Source organism: Neofelis nebulosa, chromosome X (genome assembly GCF_028018385.1).
Source record: "Neofelis nebulosa isolate mNeoNeb1 chromosome X, mNeoNeb1.pri, whole genome shotgun sequence".
In the NCBI taxonomy this organism is placed as follows: Eukaryota; Metazoa; Chordata; class Mammalia; order Carnivora; family Felidae; genus Neofelis; species Neofelis nebulosa.
Window position 1 is genome coordinate 48,233,124 of NC_080800.1, and position 18,137 is coordinate 48,251,260.

Here is an 18,137-nt window from a genome sequence, read left to right on the forward strand (position 1 = left end):
CCAAAAATAACAAAATACCTAGGAATGAATTTATTTAAGAAAGTGAAAGACCTGTACTTTGAAAAACTATAAAATGCTGATGAAAGAAATTGAAGAGAACACAAATAGAAAGATATTCCATGCTCATGGATTGGAAGAACAAATATTGTTAAAATGTCCATACCACCCAAAGCAATCTACAGATTTAATGCAATCCCTTTCAAAATGCCAACATTTTTTCACAGCACTAGAACAAATAACACTAAAATCTGTATCGACCCACAAAAGACCCTGAATAGTCAAAGCAATCTTAAGAAAGAAGAACAAAGCTGGAAGTTATCACAATCCCAAATTTCAAAATATGCTACAACGCTGCAGTAGTAATCAAAACAGTATGGTACCGGCACAAAAACAGACACATAGATCAATCAAACAGAATAGAGAGGCCAGAAATAAGCCCATACCTATATGGTCAATTAATCCACAACAAAGGAGGCAAGAAGATACAATAGAGAAAAGACAGTCTCTTCATTAAATGGTGACAGGAAAACAGGACAGCTACATGCAAAAAAATGAAACTGGACCACTTTCTTAGACCATACATAAAAATATACTCAAAATGGATTAAGGACCTAAATGTGTGACCTGAAATCATAAAACTCCTAGAAAGTAAACATATGCAATAATCTTGACAATGGACATAGAAACATTTTTCTAGCTATGTGTCCTTGGGCAAGGGAAACAAAAGCAAAATTAAACTATTTGGACTACACCAAAACACAAAGCTTTTGCAGAGCAAAGGAAGCCAGCAAAGGAAACAAAAAGGCAACCTATGGAATAGGAGAAAATATTTGCAAATGATATATTCAATAAGGGATTAATATCCAAAAAATACAAAAACTTAAACTCAACACCAAAAAAAGCAAATAAATACTCTGATTTAAACATGGGCAGAGAACCTGTACAGACGTTTTTCCAAAGACAACCTACAGATGGCCAACACATGGAAAAAATGCTCAACATCAATAATCATGGAAATGCAAATCAAAACCACAATGAGATATCACTTTATATCTGTCAGAATGGCTAAAAATCAAAGACAAGAAATAACAACCGTTGGGCAGGATGTGGAGAAAACAGAACTCTTGTGGACTGTTGGTGGGAATGCATATTGATGTGGCCACTGTGGAAAACAATATGAAGGTTCCTCAAAAAAATTAAAAATAGAATTACCATATGATCCAGTAATGTCACAATGTCACTACTGGGTATTTACACAAAGAAAATAAAAACACTAATTTGAAAGGATATATACACCTCTATGTTTATTGCAGCATTATTTATAATAGCCATGATATAGAAGCAACTCAACCACAGATAAGCCCATCCACAGAACAATGAATAAAGAAAATGTGGTATTACACACACACACACACACACACACACACACACACACTGAACTATTACTCAGCCATAGAAAAGAATGAGATCCTGCCATTTACAACAGTGTGGAGGGACCTACAGAGTTTAATGCTAAGTGAAATAAGCCAGAGAAAGACAAATACAACATGATTTCACTCATATGTGAAATTTAAGAAACAAAATGAAGGAACAAACAGAAAAGGAGACAAACAAAAAACTAGAATCTTTAGAGAGAACAAACTGGTGGTTGTCAGGGCAGGTAGTTACGGGGAATGGGTGAAATAGATAAAGGGGATTAAGAGAACATCTATCTTGATGAGCAGTGAGTCACGTACAGAACTGTTGAATCTTTATATTGTATACCTGGAATTAATATAACACTCTATGTTTATTATACCTCTAAAAAAATATAGGCAAGTCATTCAAAGCATCTATTTAAAGACATCTCAAAAGAGAGATGCATGAAAGGTCAATAGATACATCATTAGACATTAGAAAACCCATTAAATGAGATATCACTATACACTTATTAGGATGGCTAAAATAAATACAATGACAATACCAAGTGCTGAAAAGTATGTGGAGCAATTTGAACTCTCATACATTATTGGTAGGAATGTAAAGTGGCACAACCACTCTGGGAAACACCTTGCCCATTTCTTATCCACTGCCCATACAGTCCAGGAATCCCATTCTAAGGCATTTACCCTAGAGAAATGAAGACTCATGTTCACACAAAAGCCTGCACATGAATGTTCACAGCAGCTCATCCAAAGCTATTAACAACCCAAATGTCCTTCAACAGGTGAATGGATAAAGAAACTGTGGTTTACAATGGATGAGAGCAGTAAAAAGGAAACATCTATTGATACTTAAGAACATCTATACTGAATAATAGATGCTAATCTGAAAATATTATATACTGCATAACTCCACTTACATGACATTCTGGCAAAGGCTAAAACCACAGGGATGGAAATGAAATCGGTGGTTGCTAGGTGTTAGGGTAGAGGGAGAGCACGGTTACCAAAGGACAACATAAGGGAGTGTAAGGAGGTTCTGTATGCTCATTGTGGTGGTGGTTACAAGAATCTAAACATGTGTATAGCAGCAAAGCCAATTTTACTTCATGCTGATTTGAAAAATAAAATTAAAAAAACCCTTTATCAAAAGGGAAAAGAGACTAAAAAGAAAGGAAGAGCTTTCAACTTGAGGTGTTGTGCAAAGAGCATTAAGAAAAAGGACTAAAATAAAGCCAGAAATTAATAGTAAACAAACAAGATGATTAGTAGTCAAATGAACTAAATAAACAAACTACTGTTAAACACCATGATCAAGTACAGCCAATCCCAAGAAGGAAATGTCAACTCAAAATCAGTAATTCTATTAACATATATTACCATTAACAAATTAACAGAGAAAAACTATGCACTTATAATCAAAAGATGCCAAAAAAAACATTTGCCAAAACCTAATTCTGTTTCTGATTAAAACAAACAAAAACCTCTCAAACTAGAGATCGATACTCCCCCCTGAACTTCATGAACACCGCCTATCAGGGACCTACAGAGAGCCCTATGTATCGAGTGGAGAAATACTGGCAGCATTACCTTTAAAGTCAGAAACAATACAAGGATGCCCCCTATCACTGTTACTATTCAACAGTGTGATAAAACTAGAAAAATCTAGAGCTATGGAACACTAGAAAGAAAAGGGATATTATGAGCTAAATTGTGTCCTGCCCCCCCAATTTCATATGTTGAATTCCTAACCCCTAGTACCTCAGAATATGTCTATATTTGGAGATAAGGCTTTCAAAGAGATAATTCAGTTAAAATGAGGCCACTAGGGTGGGCCCTGATCCAATTTGACTGTGTCCTTTTAAGAAGAGATTAGGATATACATAGAGACATCAGGGGCCTATGTTCACAAAGGGAAGATCAGGTGAGGAAGCAGTAAGAGGGAGATCATCTGCAAGCCAAGGAGAGGCCTCAGGGGAACCTAACATTGCTAGTACTTTGATTTTGGACTTCCAGCCTCCAGAACTGTGAGAAAATAAATGTCTGTTGTTTAAGCCGTATAGTCTGTGGCATTTTGTTATAGCAGCTGTAGCAGACTAAGATAGGGGACACAGATTATCTACCTCAAGAGCCCAAGACCATTAACTGAAACAACTAATAAGAGCATAGTAAGGTAATCCAATACAGGATCAAAATAGAAAAATCAATTATTTTCCTGCATACTAGCAACAGCCAAATGGAAAATGTAATAGATGAAAAGATGCCACTTTCAATAGGAACCAAACTTTAAAACACCTAGTAAATAAACTGAACAACAGATATACAAGAAAACCCATGTGAATAGAGAGATAGACCATGTTTGAAGACAGAAGGACGAGATGGCCTGTTTTGTGACTGCTCATGTCCAAATGACGTCAAAGTCATCCAGAAGTTACACTGGTTCCAAAGCAATTTTCTTTGGCATGTTATTTTTAACCAATCAGGGATGAATTTTCTCACAATTACAGAGAAAGCCCTAGCAATATATGAATACCTACAGACAGAGGCTGAAAATCCTGCAATAGTGCCTCCCACTAGAGGAAGAGAAAATGGTGCCTTTGTTTCCTACAAAATGAAGCTCCGGTGGGAGGAGGATAGCTAAGAAAGCAGATGAGGAAGTTGTGAAGACATTTGCCCTATGTTTAAAAAAGACAAAAAGACTGCTGAAGACTAGGCCCTGAATCAGATTTTAATTTGATGAAGCTGGTATCTATCTTAAGCAAACGCCCTCAAGAACCCACATCTGGAAGGAAAAAGCCTGACCCCAGGGTTTAAGGCTACAAAGAAACTACTGATTCTGATGCTGGGTGCAAATGCCAATACCTTGCTAACTGGGCAAGGATTATTATTAGGACTGCCATTATTTGGGTGTTTTGCCTTCAAAGCCACAGAGACTTTGAGGGGTGTGCCCTTAACCCTCTTTTTCTTGTAAGCCCTATTATTTTTAGTGTACACATTTTCAGGACATGAAGTTTTTCAAGAATATATACATCCCATTAGAGCAGAAAGGCCTCTCTGATGGAAGATGTCAGTCTCCATAAATTTATCTACAAATGCATGCTATCCTAATTTAAAAAATCCTAATATAATTTTCCATGTAATTTGACAAGCCGATTCTAAAATCCATCTGGAATAGAAAAAACTCAATAATGGCCTGGAAATTCAGGAAAAATAAGAACAAGTAGATCAGTATCTCCTTATTAAACTGCCTTTCTCGTGTTGCTGGGTAAAGCAGGGAACAAAAGGAAGTAGTTAGGCCAGGGGCAGATGTCTTAGCTGTAGGCTGATGCGACTGTCTCCTGAAGGTATGGTGGGTGGCCAGGGGAACTTGGAAGTCCCCTAAGACCAATCACAGCTCCACTCAGAGATGATGGGCTTGCTGAGCATTTGTGCTCTCTTTAGGTCTAAAGCAAGTTCTGCAGAGGGGATCTGTCCTACCAGACACAAGGCCCATAGTAACTAACCTACGTGGTATTACAAAAGGAATGGACAAATTTTATAGAACAGAAAATATTAATAATATCTAACACTTATCATGTGCTGGGCAATGTTCTGAGTGCTTTATGTAGATTAATTCATTTAATCCTCACAATAATCTATGAGGTAGGTACTATTAGAGAAGCACAGAGAGGTTAACTAGTTTTCCCAATGTCATATAGCTATTAAAGGTCAGAACTGGAAATAGAGTAGAAAAACAAATCCACATACACATGGGAATTTAGTTTATGACAAAAGCGGAACTTCAAACCAGGGGGATAATGATGAACCAGTCAATAAATGGTGTTGGAGCAAATAACTATCCATATGGGAAAACATTACATTTACATTCTTACCTCCCACAATTCATAAAACTTAATTTCAGAGAAAGAGATACAATTTTGACTTCTACACACGCTTTAGGTAAAAATATAAGAAAGTTTTCTTATACGAGACATAAAATACAAAAAAAAATCGATAAAGATGACTATGTAAAAACTGAAATCTTCTACATGCTAAAAGACACCATAAATAAAATACAAGCAACAGACTAAAAGAAAACATTTTGCAACATTTCCAGAATATAAATTAAAAAAAAAACACTCTAGGGGTGCCTGGGTGGCTCAGTTGGTTGAGCGTCCGACTTTGGCCCAGGTCATGATACCGCGCTTCGTGGGTTCGAGCCCCGCAATGGACTCTGTGCTGACAGCTCAGAGCCTGAAGCTCGCTTCAGATTCTGTGTCTCCCTCTCTCTCTGCCCCCCGCCCCCCGCACTCTGTCTCCCAAAATAAATAAACATTAAAAAAAATTATTTAAAAAAAACACTCTAACAAATCTAGAATATATAAAGAACTCCTACATATCAATAAAAAAATCAACATCCTAATAGAAAAATGGGGGAAACAATGAATCAATTCACAGAAAATAAATTTAAAAAGAGCCAATAAGCATATAAAACAAACTGAAACACCATTTCTTTTGCTATCAGATTTGCAAAAAATTACGAAGACTGATGATATCCACAGCTGATAAGGCTGTGGGGAAACATGTATGTCTCATACACTGCTCATATACTGGCCCTTTTGAAGGGGAAATTTGGCACTATTAACATTTATTTTATACATACCTTTCAATCCAGCAGGTCTAGCTACCCTATAGAAATGTTAGCTGGCACATGCACACCAAGAGTTATTTACATGCATTTTCAATGCAGCATTGTTAGTCAAACTAAAAAATCAGAAACAACCTAAATGTTAATCAGAAGGCAATGGTTAAACAGATGGTGGCACATCTATGCTATAGGCTACTATGCAACAGGTAGATCTCAATGTTATTGATCAAGTAGATAGATCTCCACGTACTGATATTGAAAAGATATCCAAGCAAGTTGTAGAACCATGTATACTACACAAAACCCTATCTATTTATGTCCACATGTGGTTGTAAGTACAAGAAAATGAAAGGTATACATCAACTAATAGCACAGGTTACCTTCAAGTAACCTTCCTCAGAGGAGGAAGAGTATTAGTCAAAGGGCTCTTTTGCTTTCTCAGTCTTGTTTGAATTTTGATCAATGAGAATTTTTAAAAAACCAACATTAAAACCCACATTAAAGTCAACTGCACTATATAAAAAGTGCTTTATATATTGTAGTACTTAATAAATCTTAACTTAAAAAAAGATCTTCTCTTAAATGTAAAAAGCCCGCTGAAAGGTCATTATATACCTTTGCAAGGGATGAACCAAACAGAGAAGTGGAAGTGATGGAGGTAAAACAGGCAAGAAGGGAAAAAAGAATTACCAGCAAAGGAGGTTAGACAATTTTAAAAATGGATGATAGCTAATTATAATGGCTACCATTTTTTGAGGGTCTTCCATGAGCAAGACAATGTGCCAGGTGCTCTGGACAAACACCATCTCTAATTCTTGAATCAACCTGTAGGTATTTCCATTTTACAGATTAAGAAAACATGGCTCAAAGAAGGCAAGCATCAGGCTTAAGGCAAGGTCTTTGCTCACTACTGTCCCAGGTTATCCTGGATTGGGACTGGGTTTGAGATTGGGACTGGGTTTGAGACTGGGACTAGGGGGAGCGCTTCTGGCCTGGACCCTTACTATACTCTGCATCCTTGAAGCATGCTCCCAAGCTGTCCTGTTCATCCAGACTGGCATTCTCTTCCTCCTCCTCGCTCTCGGTTCTCCAGTATGCTGGACGCTTGATGGGCCGCTTCCCTGGGGTGCGCTGGGAAGCAGGACTGCTAGACACTGTGCCCAGCCCACTGCTGGAGCTCCCACTGCTTCGGTCCTGGCCCCCAGTCCACCAGGCCTGCAGGCTGGAGGTAGCTGGTGAGGACGATGAGGACTGCAGGTTGGCCATGCACAGCATGCCCTGGATGGCCTCCTGAGTGCTGGGAGAGGCAGGGGCCTCGCTGCAAGGGACAGAGGAGAAATGCTGAGGGAGTTTCTGTAGTTGTCAGAGGAAAATAGTCATCAGAACAGTCAGGGAGAAGGGACAATAGTGGGGCTTAGGGTGGGAGGAAGGAGAGAACCATTCCAGATGAGAAACCAGAAATCAAGCCAATGGATCAAGATAGTATATCAGAGACTGTCTTCACATCAAGGCCAGTCCTTCTTGCCTCAAGTCTTTCCGCAGACAGCAGGAAGGTGGCAAAAAGAGGGGTGCACCTCCCACACTGTTCACCCATGCTGAATTCTTTCATTTTTTAAACAAGTCCCAGAAAAGGCCCAGTTTTCCTTCCATGCCTCTTCCAGTCCCTCTTCCAAGTCCCAAAAAACCCAAAATTGATCCCTTTTGAAGTCTATATATACATCCACTTTCTGTCAGATCTTAAGTTCCCCAGGACAGATTTCATGTCTGTTTTAGTCTCTCAGCCTGAATGCCTTTGCTAATTCTTTGTCCCTTTAAATATCTTGATAAATATCTGCTGATTGGCTGATCTAGTCTTTTGGGTGAGGGTGGGAGGGTGTGGCGTCTGATCACCTGGAAAGGGAAGATCAAAGACAGTACTCACGTGAGGGCAGCATAGTCAGGTCCCCCCACCTGCCTGCTGGCCTTGAGCAGATCAAGAATTCCACCAGCACCACTCCCATTCCCAAGCTTGCCTTCGACCCCTTCTACCATGTCCTCATCTGTTGTATAGTCCTCCTGTTGGGAAAAGAGAATATCACCTCAGCTGCTGAGGGTTGGTCTAGTTAGGCCCCAATACAGTGTTGACATTTTCACTCCGGATACTAGTATCTTCTAAGCACCAAGTATTTTAATCTTCACAGCATCTTGGTGAGGTAGGTATTATAACTCCCATTTTACAGATAAGGAAGCTAAGGCTCAGTAAATAATTTGTGTAATGTCATAATCAGATATTCCAAATCAGATACTCTTTCTGCTACATTGCAGTGCCTTTTCTTTTTTTTTTTTTTTTTAATTTATTTTTGGGACAGAGAGAGACAGAGCATGAACGGGGGAGGGGCAGAGAGAGAGGGAGACACAGAATCTGAAACAGGCTCCAGGCTCTGAGCCATCAGCCCAGAGCCCGACGCGGGGCTCGAACTCACGGAGCGCGAGATCGTGACCTGGCTGAAGTCGGACGCTTAACCGACTGCGCCATCCAGGCGCCCCAAGCAGTGCCTTTTCTTCTACCCGGCATTAAAGGATTTTTTTAATGTTTGTTTGTTTGTTTGGAAACACAGAAAGTGTGAGTGGGGGAGGGGCAGAGAGAGATGGAGAGGGAGAAATCCCAAGCAGGCTCCATGCTGTCAGTGCAGAGCCTGACGTAGGGCTCTATCTCACAAACGGTGAGATCATGACCTGAGCCAAAATCAAGAGTTGGAAGCCTAACCGACTGAGCCAGCTAGGCATTCCACTGCATTAAAGGATTTTTAAAATATGTCAACTAAATTATGATCTCCCAGTTATATGCTTAGCTGTACTTAGCACACAATCTTTCACTTAATAAATATTTTAGGAACTGAATGCATATCTTTTTACCTCCGACTAGAATGACAATCTGTCTTCTGTCTCTGTAACCAAAATGGCAGAAGACTAGACACAGAGCAGGCTCCTACCTCAATGTCAAACTCAACTTCTCCTGGTTCCCGAACTCGGTTGGGGTCAGAGCAAGGCTTTGCACGGGGCAACTTTCGAGGAAATTCTAGAAAATAATGAAATGCATTTATCATGAAGCTAAGATAAGCATCTGAGCCAAACACCCAGGAGGAAAAGTAAGACTATAATTTTCCTAAAAGTAATGACCACAGAAAACTAATTGAGGGAGGTTTGGACTGGTTTATATATAAATCTCTAGAGCAGAGAATACATGGAGGCCTAAAGAGCTTGTAAATCAGAATGCCAAAAAGCTAAGGCCTAAGGCCTCTGGTCTATCAAGGGTACCAGAAACAAATGTGAAATGGGCAGGGAAGGAACAAGAAAGAATAGGTACACACTTGGTCTTATTATCAAGGTTGCCTTCTCCTTTCCCAATCTCTCGTCAATTTGCAGTTCATCATCTGAATCCAAGTCAAATTCATCCTCCATCACCTGTTCCACCACCAGCCTAGCCTTATCTGCTTTCTTTGTGAGCTTGGCTCGCCGAGACTTAGATAAGCTCTTTACCCTCTTGGCACTAAAAAGGAAGAAAAGGAGAGCATAAAAAGTCACATTCAATATTCTTAAGAAGGCAAGCCCCACCCCCCAAATTGGTCTACAGATTCAATGCAATCTCTATCAAAATCCAGCTAATTTCTTTTGCATAAATTAATAAGATGATACTAAAATGTATATAGGCATACAAAGGACTTAACATGGGCAAATGAATTTTGAAAAAGAACAAAGTTGGAGGACTTTTACTACTTGGTTTCAAAATTTACTATAAAACAACAATAATCAAGGTAGTGTGATATGAGCATAAGGACAGATATATACAACAGTGGAACAGAGCTGTGAGTCTAAAACTAACCCTTAAATTTATGGTCAGTTGCATTCTGCCAAAGGTGCCAAGGCAATTCAGTGGGAGAAGGGATGGTCTTTTCAACAAATGGTGCTAAGATAACTGGGTATCACATGCAAATAAATGAATGTGGATTCTTACCTCACATCATATACAAAAATTAACTTAAAATGGATCCTGGAGATAAATGTAAAGCTAAAACTATAAAACTTCTAGAAATAAATACAAGAAAATATCTTTATGACCTGGGATTAGGTAAAAACCAACACATTTGTGCTTCAAAAGATACCATTAAGAAAGTGAAAACATAAGCCATAGACTGGGAGGAAATATTTACAAGTCATTTATTTGGGAAAGGATTTGTATCCAGAATATTTAAATAACTTTTAGAACTCAATAATAAGCAAGCCAATTTAATAATGAGCAAAAGATCTGAATAGACATTTCTCTAAAGATGATATACAAATGCCCAATAATCACACAAAAAGATGCCTAGTATCAGTAGTTATTGGGAAAATACAAATCAAAACCACAATGAGATACCACTTAATATCCATTAGAATGGCTATAATAAAAAAGACAGACAATAACAATGTTAGCCAGTATACTTCTGGTGGGAACATAAAGTAGTACACACACTTCAGAATAAATTTTGGCAGTTTCTTAAAGAGTTAAATATAACGTTACCATATGACCCAAAATTTTACTAAGTGAGAAATGAAAACATATGCCCATACAAAAACTTGTACACAAATGCTCATCACACCATTATTCATAACAGTCAAAAAGTGGAATCACTCCAAATGACTGTCAGCTAGTTAATGGATAAACAAAATATGGTATATCCATACAATGGTATACTATTCAGCAGTAGAAAGGAACCAATTAATGATACATACTACATCATGGATGAACCTCAAAAACAAGTGAAAGAAGCCAGACATAGAAGACCACATATTATATTTTTCCATTTATATGAAATGTCTAGAAAAGATAAATCTACAGAGACAGAAAGTAGATCAGTGGTTGCTTGGGCTTGGAGAAGAGAACCAAAGGACTAAGTATGAGTGAGCATGAGGCATCTTTTCGGGGTGATAGAAATGTTCTAAAATTGGACTGTGGTGATAGTTGCACATTCTTTAAATTTACTAAAAGTCATTTAATTGTATACTTAAAGCAGGTATGGTATATAAATTATACCTCAAAAAAAGCTATTAAAAATACATAAAGGGGCACCTGGGTGGCTCAGTCAGTTGAGCATAGGACTTGATTTCGACTCAGGTCGTGATCTCATGCTTTGTGAGTTCAAGCCGCACACTGGGGTCTGTGCTGATGGTGCAGACCCTGCTTGGGATGCTCTCTCTCCCTCTCTCTCTGCCCCTCCCTTGCTTACACTTGCGCTCTGTCTCTCTCAAAACAAACAAACTTTATATGTATATATACACATACTTCCTATATACATATATGTATCTATGTATATATATATACTTCCTATATATGTGTATATATAGATGTATGCATATATATGTATGTATATATATATACATAGGAAATGGAAAAAATTAAAAATTTAAAAATGGCTTAAATAATCCTGTTACATATGGTAAACAATATTAACCAGTAAAAACTGTTGAAATAAACCGTATAGTTAAAAAGAAACCAGTTTTTGGTAAATCAGTATACTCGATACATTCAGCAGCCATTTGGTGAACTGGCTTTCTTTCAGTAAATTGGCTGACATTAAATTGACCTGTTTCCTACCCCACAGGGTTTTAGGAGGATTAAATGAGCTAATGAAGAGCCCAACACAAGGCAAGTGCCCAATGGTAGTTAATCTTATAATTAAGTTCTCTGGGCCCCAGTTTCCATATTAATAAAATGGGGATAACAACACTTCAAGGTTGTTGTGAGGACTAAATAATGTACTAAACAGCTAAGATAAAATCTGATGCAAAGCAGAAGCTCAATAAATGGCAGCTATTTATACCCTGGATCTTTTATTAACTTTTAATTGTGAAAAATGTGTAACATATACAAAAATATAAAAGTATAAAAAAACTCTCATGTACCTTTCATTCAGCTAAGTTTCAGAAATTATCAATAACCAGTCTTGTTTCGTCTATACCTCGGATTATTCTGGAGAAAAGCCCAGCCATAATATCATATTGTCTGTAAATTATTTCTGTACCTTGTCTCTTTAGGTTGACTTAACATCAGTCTCTGGCAGCTGCAGGAGGTGACAGAAGCAACATAAAAAAAAGACTGGTGGGGAAGGGGAAAATGTCTCATTGTATTCTGAACAGCCATTATAGGTTGGATCCTTAGGATTCTCAATTTTCTACTCCCCAGGAGATCGACCATGGACAAAGACAATGCTCAACAGTCTATTATTAATTAGTAACTAAATTCTCAAACCCCAAGAACAGCTCTGCTGCTTTCAGAATCTGCCCTGCTCTCACATTCCCTTTTCACTGATTTCTCAGCTAAGTGGGATCTGAAGGCCTTTTCCTACAAAAAGGCTATGAAGGTATCCTTGATGCTTGTATTCCTCTGCTGTTCATACTTTACTTGGCTCTTGACTCTTCCTGTCTGGTGTTCTGAGTGTCCAGATGATCGCTCTTCCGGTCTTCCTCTGCCTCTGCCTCCCTATGTGTTTCAGGGTTTCTGATGATCTACTTAGCTTCTGGCTATACCCACACCATCATCACTATCACCACCACCATCACCTTTAATCTTCATCATTTTATTTATAAGAGCTACCATTTATTAAGCATTTACTATGTGCCAGGCCCTGTGATAGGCACTTTACATAATCTCATTTAGTCCTCCAACAACCTGAGGGGAAGCTTTATCTATAGAAGAGATATAATGAGGACACTAAGGTGCAGGGTTAATTAACTTGTTAAAATCACACAGTGAATTTGTGTCAGAGCTGGGATTCAAACTTGGACCTGCCTGCCTGATTCCCAAGCCCGTGCTTTTTGCTGTGAATGCTTTTATTTTATTCTTTTAGAAAATGCTCTGTTAAAAATTATTTTAGGAAAAGTAATACATGCTCATTGTACACAATTCAAATGCTACTGAAGTAAAAATTTCCTCTCCTGGCTCCCTTCTCCTACTTTCCAGAGAGAACTACTATTACAAGTTTGATGTGACAAGTATAAAATATACGATGAATATATTTATTTGCATGAATGTGTAGAATTATCTCTAGAAGAAAATCATTGACACTGGTTGTCCACGGGGAAGGGAACTGGGGAACAGGGAGGGGCAGGAACAAAATTTTTCACTAAGTATTCTTCTGTACTTTTTCAATTTCAAACTGCATAAATTAAATTTTAAACCTCTTCAAAAAAAGTTAAATTAAAAATGAAGGAAGGGGCACTGGGTGATTCAGTCGGTTGAGCATCCGACTTCAGCTCAGGTAATGATCTCATGGTTTGTAAGTTCAAGCCCCACATTGGGCTTGTTTGTGTCAGCACGGAGCCCACTTCAGATCCTCTGTCCTCCTCTCAAAAATAAACAAACACTTAATAAAAATAAAGAAATATGTATGCCACTTTTCTACACAAGCATATATACACGCACACACACGTGTACACACACACCATTTTTAAAAATTAAAATGGAACTATTACTATATATTATTTTGTAACCTAATTTTTTCGCTTAAGAATATATCTTGGACATTTTCCCATGTCAATAGATATTTAACTCTTTTTTAATTCAATTATTTTTAATAGCTACATGCTATTCCACTCTATAGATGTGCCATAATTCATTTAACCAATGCTTACTGATGAACATGTTCCTAATTACTATTACAAACAATAATGCAGTGAACACTGAACATTTCTCTTTATGTACCTGTGCAAACATTTCTGCAAAATTCCTAAAAATCTAATCGCAAAAGGTGTATAAAAAAACGAATGTTCTTAACCAGTATGCTATACTTCCTTATTCCTGCCAGTGGTTCTGACCCACTGACTTGCTGAAATTTTTAGAACTTGTATACAAGATTTTTCTCAAACTGCCAATTAGATTCCAGGCCTCTCCCCTAACACAACCATAGTTCTCTGAACTAAGCAATGATATCTGATAATATCTGGGTCCTTCCCCAAGTACAGTAAGCCCCCCCCACACCCATGTTCCAGCCCCAGGTCCTAATTCCATGCCTTGTCTCAGTGACATGTTGCCACTGACAGCCCCAGTATCTCTGTGTTCCTTCTTCCCACCTCACCTGCCATTAGACATCAACAGGGCCAGCGGGCCCTCATTCCCATCAAGGTCCAAGTCTGGCGAGTCATCATCTGAGTCATTCAGGCAGGTACCAGTGATGTTGAACTGTAGAAGGAGAAGGCTCAGTTGTCACCTGTCTGGGACTCCCATGTGAATCACGATGACCAGTTCCTTCCGGTTTCACTGGTTGAGTTCACTGTTAAAATCACCTGAACCAAGGCCTTCTGCTACACTGTCTCCCACCCCCACCCCAAATGATTCCAGGAACAGGAGGTTGACAATGCATGGCTACCCCAGGGGAAACCTATCAATCTTGTAAACCGTGTTCTCTAAAAAGAGGGGAGAGGATCTTCACATGCCCATGGAGAGCACCACAATCTTGAAGCAAGGTAGAGCCCCGGAGAAGGGCTTTTCTTAAGGACCTGTTCAAGACTCCAACATGATACTCATATACCATGCATGTTCTTAAATGTCATTCCCAACCAGCATTTCAAGATTCAGCTCAAGTGTCATTTTTGGGAGAAGAGCTCCTGATCATAGCTTATGCCCACATAAAATCATCCACCCCTCTGTGTCTCAGGGTCCCCCACACACCCTTGATTATGGCATCCACAATACCTCATTGCACTCATTCGTTTTTATGCCTGCCGTTCTCACTAGCCTGTCAGCCTCTTGAAGGTTACATTCACAGCACCTATCACAGTGCCCAGCACAGACAAGGTCTCAATAAATGCCTGTTATATGAGTGGGACTGGTAGCCAAACACCAGGGGCCCTAAGGGAGGTGGGAAGAGAGGACAATCCTTTTGATACCCTGCTCTTCCAAGGGACCCAAAAGGGCTGGGCTGAACCCATGGGCCAGCACCCACCTTTGCTTTCTGGGAAGAGCCTGTCTTCAGTGCCTGATGATTGTATGTATCCATGAGATTATAGCTCAATTGGCCAGCAGGCCCCAAGGCTGAGCTCTCCTTGCCCTTTCGCTCTGCCTTCTTGAAGAGTTCCTTGGGCTTCAGGCCTTTCTTCTTTGAACCACTTTTGGAGGGCAGTGACAGCCTGGACATGGATACTGAAGTGGAATGGACTGGCCTGGTTAAGGGAATGGAGCCAGCTGGGAAGATCCTCTGCAGCCCAAAGATATTGCTCGTCTTCCCAACGTTCTGTTGGAAGATATCCTACAAGAGTGTTAGTACACGAGGGGGTTAGAGCTTACTCAAGAGTTCTCTCTATGCTAAGAGCAGAGGACTGTTCATGGCACTGGCACTATTGCCATGGAAGTGGCTTACAGATGCTCCACATCTAGATGCACACCCTAGTTTTTTTCACAAAGTGTCATCAAGAATTTACGGGGTGGCAGATCTTTACCCAGCCATTGACAAGTAAGGAGAAGACGAGCAGAGAAAAAGCCCAGCACTACTGTCAAAATTGGAGAGAAAAGACTCCAAATGCAGCTGGCATGAGACAGAAAATACTTGAGTACTAAACTATGGTTCCAACTCTAAGGACTGCAGGATTTGAGAGGAGAGAGGTTCTAGTCCTGATTCTGCTACTAGCTAGCTCTGTGACCACAGGTAAGTGATCTGAACACTCTGAGGCTGTTTGCTTGGCTGTAAAATTAAAGGATCAGACTGGAAAGGTGGTTTTAAAAGATGATCTGTGGCTCCTCTGAACTTCTTGGGAGGAGCCCTGAAGACTGGAAGTAGGTAGAAGGCAAACAAGAGGAACATGTGTAATTCTAAGCCTCTTGTTTTTATCTTATTCACTGCAGCTATGCTTTGATTCAGCTTCCATGTAGGATCTCATTTGAAAAAAAAAAGGTTCCACTGTCTTAAAACATTTGAAAGCCAATGGACCAGACATGATCCATCTCTAAGTCCTTTCCTAACAAGCCCCAAATTTTGTATATACAAAATTGGTTTAAGTGCAAAGAGCTGGAGAAAAGGTAGGCCTTGTAACTAAACTCTGAAGGACTGTGACAGATGGGAATGCAGGAAAATGGGGTAGGAGGTGGACAATGTAAGCTATGGTGTAGGCAGTGAAACATGCTGTAAGCGGTGAGGCTAGAAAGCCCAACTTCCCAGTAGCTCATGCTGACCACCCTTTAGCATGGATTTGAGTGCCTATATCCTGAGTGCTAAATGGAAAGTTGACAGCTTCTGAGCTAAAGGAAAGTTTAAACTTCCCTAAGTCCAATTCTCCTCTGGTGCCTCTGCTACTTCACCAGCCCACACTGAGTTCTCTCTTTGCTGCAAAGTCTATTAATAACAATGGCTCACATTTATTGAGTACTTACTCTGCCAGGCACTGTGCGAGGGGCTCTACATACATTAGCTCTTAATCCTAACAAAACTCTGAAAAGGTGGTGTTATTCTCCCTTTACAGATAAGGATACTAAGGCTCTGAAAGGCTTGCAAGTGACAGAGCAGGAACCAGAACCCAAGTTTCTCTGAGTCTCTTACCATCTACACCTTACTGCCTTGTGGTATAAGCACCTGTTGAAACATGGCTTTGTAATCATGTTTAACATGGAAGAGCTGTCATTTTGTAGAATGCAGAGACTGAGTCAAAATATTAGTAACAACAACTACTACTATGAACTCCACCACCCACTACTACTGTGACCCATCATCAGAACTTATTGAATACCTATTATGTGCCAAGTACTATACTTAGTGCTCAACATATATTACCTTATGTAACCCTTTTAACAAACTTCTGAGTAGGTATAATTATCCCCACTTTAGAAACAAGGAAACTGAGGCTCAGGCAGTAAACTTCGCCCAGAGTCCTCTACAGGATTCCAAGTTCTTTGTGGGAAGACACTGAATTACTTATGTATTCTAAGCACCTAGCCTAATGTGAGAGACACTCAAGGCACATAATAATTATTTAAATGAATGAATAAACAGAATCTTTGGTGGGGTTTTTCCAACCCTTCCCCTGAGCTCTCAAGCCAACTGAAGAAGCCTGACCTGCCACTTGAGCCTTGAGCCCTTCCCAAACGCCTCCCCTGCTCCCCTGCTTCTTACTTCCACCAGGCGGATCTCCCTAGCCAGATCTTTAATGAGCTGTACGGTCCGTACTGTCTCCGGAATCTCATCCTCGTGGTCTGGCAGAGCCTGTCAAACAAAAGGCATAAGGAATAGACCCACACATAAACGGACAACTGATTTTTGACAAAGGTACCAAGGTAATTCAATGGATAAGGGTAGTTCCTCTAACAAATGGTACTGGACCAACTGGATACCCATATGCAAAAAAAAGAACCTCAATCCCCATCTTGCACCACACACTCACACACAGGCACACAAACCCAAATTGGATCACAGACTGAAATGTAAAATCTAAAACTATAACCCCTTTAGAAGAAAACAGAGGAGAAAATCTTTGTGACCTTGGGTTAAACGAAGATTTCTGAGGACACAAAAAGCATGAACCATAAAAGAAAAACAACTGATAAACTGGACTTCATAAAAAATAAAATCTTCTCTTCCAAAACCACTGTTAAGACAAACCAGAGACTGTGAGGCAGTATTTGCAAAACCTGTATCTGATAAAGGGCAGTGTCAAGAGGTGTGAGGAACTCAGTGGTGGGCTTGGGCCATAGCCCTCAAAAAGTCCAGAATCCCTGGGGAGAACATGGCCTCTTTACTTGTGAGGACAGAGCTCAGTGCTGAGCAGCTACAGGCCCATGGCTAGCTCAACAGCAACCAAGGCTAAGATCTCTTGGTTGTCTCTCTTTTAATTTGTTTGTAATCTTTTTGAATCCTCAAGATTTACATCTTTATGTAGACAGATCTCCCAAGTTTCTCTCTTGTGATTTCTTCTACCAGTTTTCACTTCACTTCTGTATCCAGAGGACTGATAAAAACTCCTCAGCATTACCTTCTTACTTCCCATGGTTTGAATCTTCTTTTTTCCTTGACTCTTTTAATCCATCTGGAATTTATTTTGGTGGCTGAGCAGGGGTAGGGTCCGAGAACCCATGTGATCCAGCTGGA

At 39.6% G+C, this 18,137-nt stretch overlaps 1 protein-coding gene across 3 annotated transcripts in view; it reads right to left on the reverse strand.

The window, feature by feature from the left end:
* The window catches only part of PHF8 (PHD finger protein 8), a 94,293-nt gene that overhangs the window by 26,771 nt on the left and 49,385 nt on the right, over positions 1-18,137 (reverse strand). For 2 of the 3 annotated variants that reach the window (XM_058714382.1, XM_058714381.1), the window contains exons 12-18: positions 17,166-17,255; positions 15,009-15,311; positions 14,142-14,245; positions 9,399-9,577; positions 9,021-9,106; positions 7,970-8,103; positions 7,053-7,366 (exon numbers count right to left, since the gene is read on the reverse strand). In XM_058714382.1, the coding sequence (XP_058570365.1) occupies positions 7,053-7,366; positions 7,970-8,103; positions 9,021-9,106; positions 9,399-9,577; positions 14,142-14,245; positions 15,009-15,311; positions 17,166-17,255 (1,210 nt within the window). The remainder of the gene's footprint in view (positions 1-7,052; positions 7,367-7,969; positions 8,104-9,020; positions 9,107-9,398; positions 9,578-14,141; positions 14,246-15,008; positions 15,312-17,165; positions 17,256-18,137) is intronic. The other variant, XM_058714383.1, reaches the window with a different exon arrangement.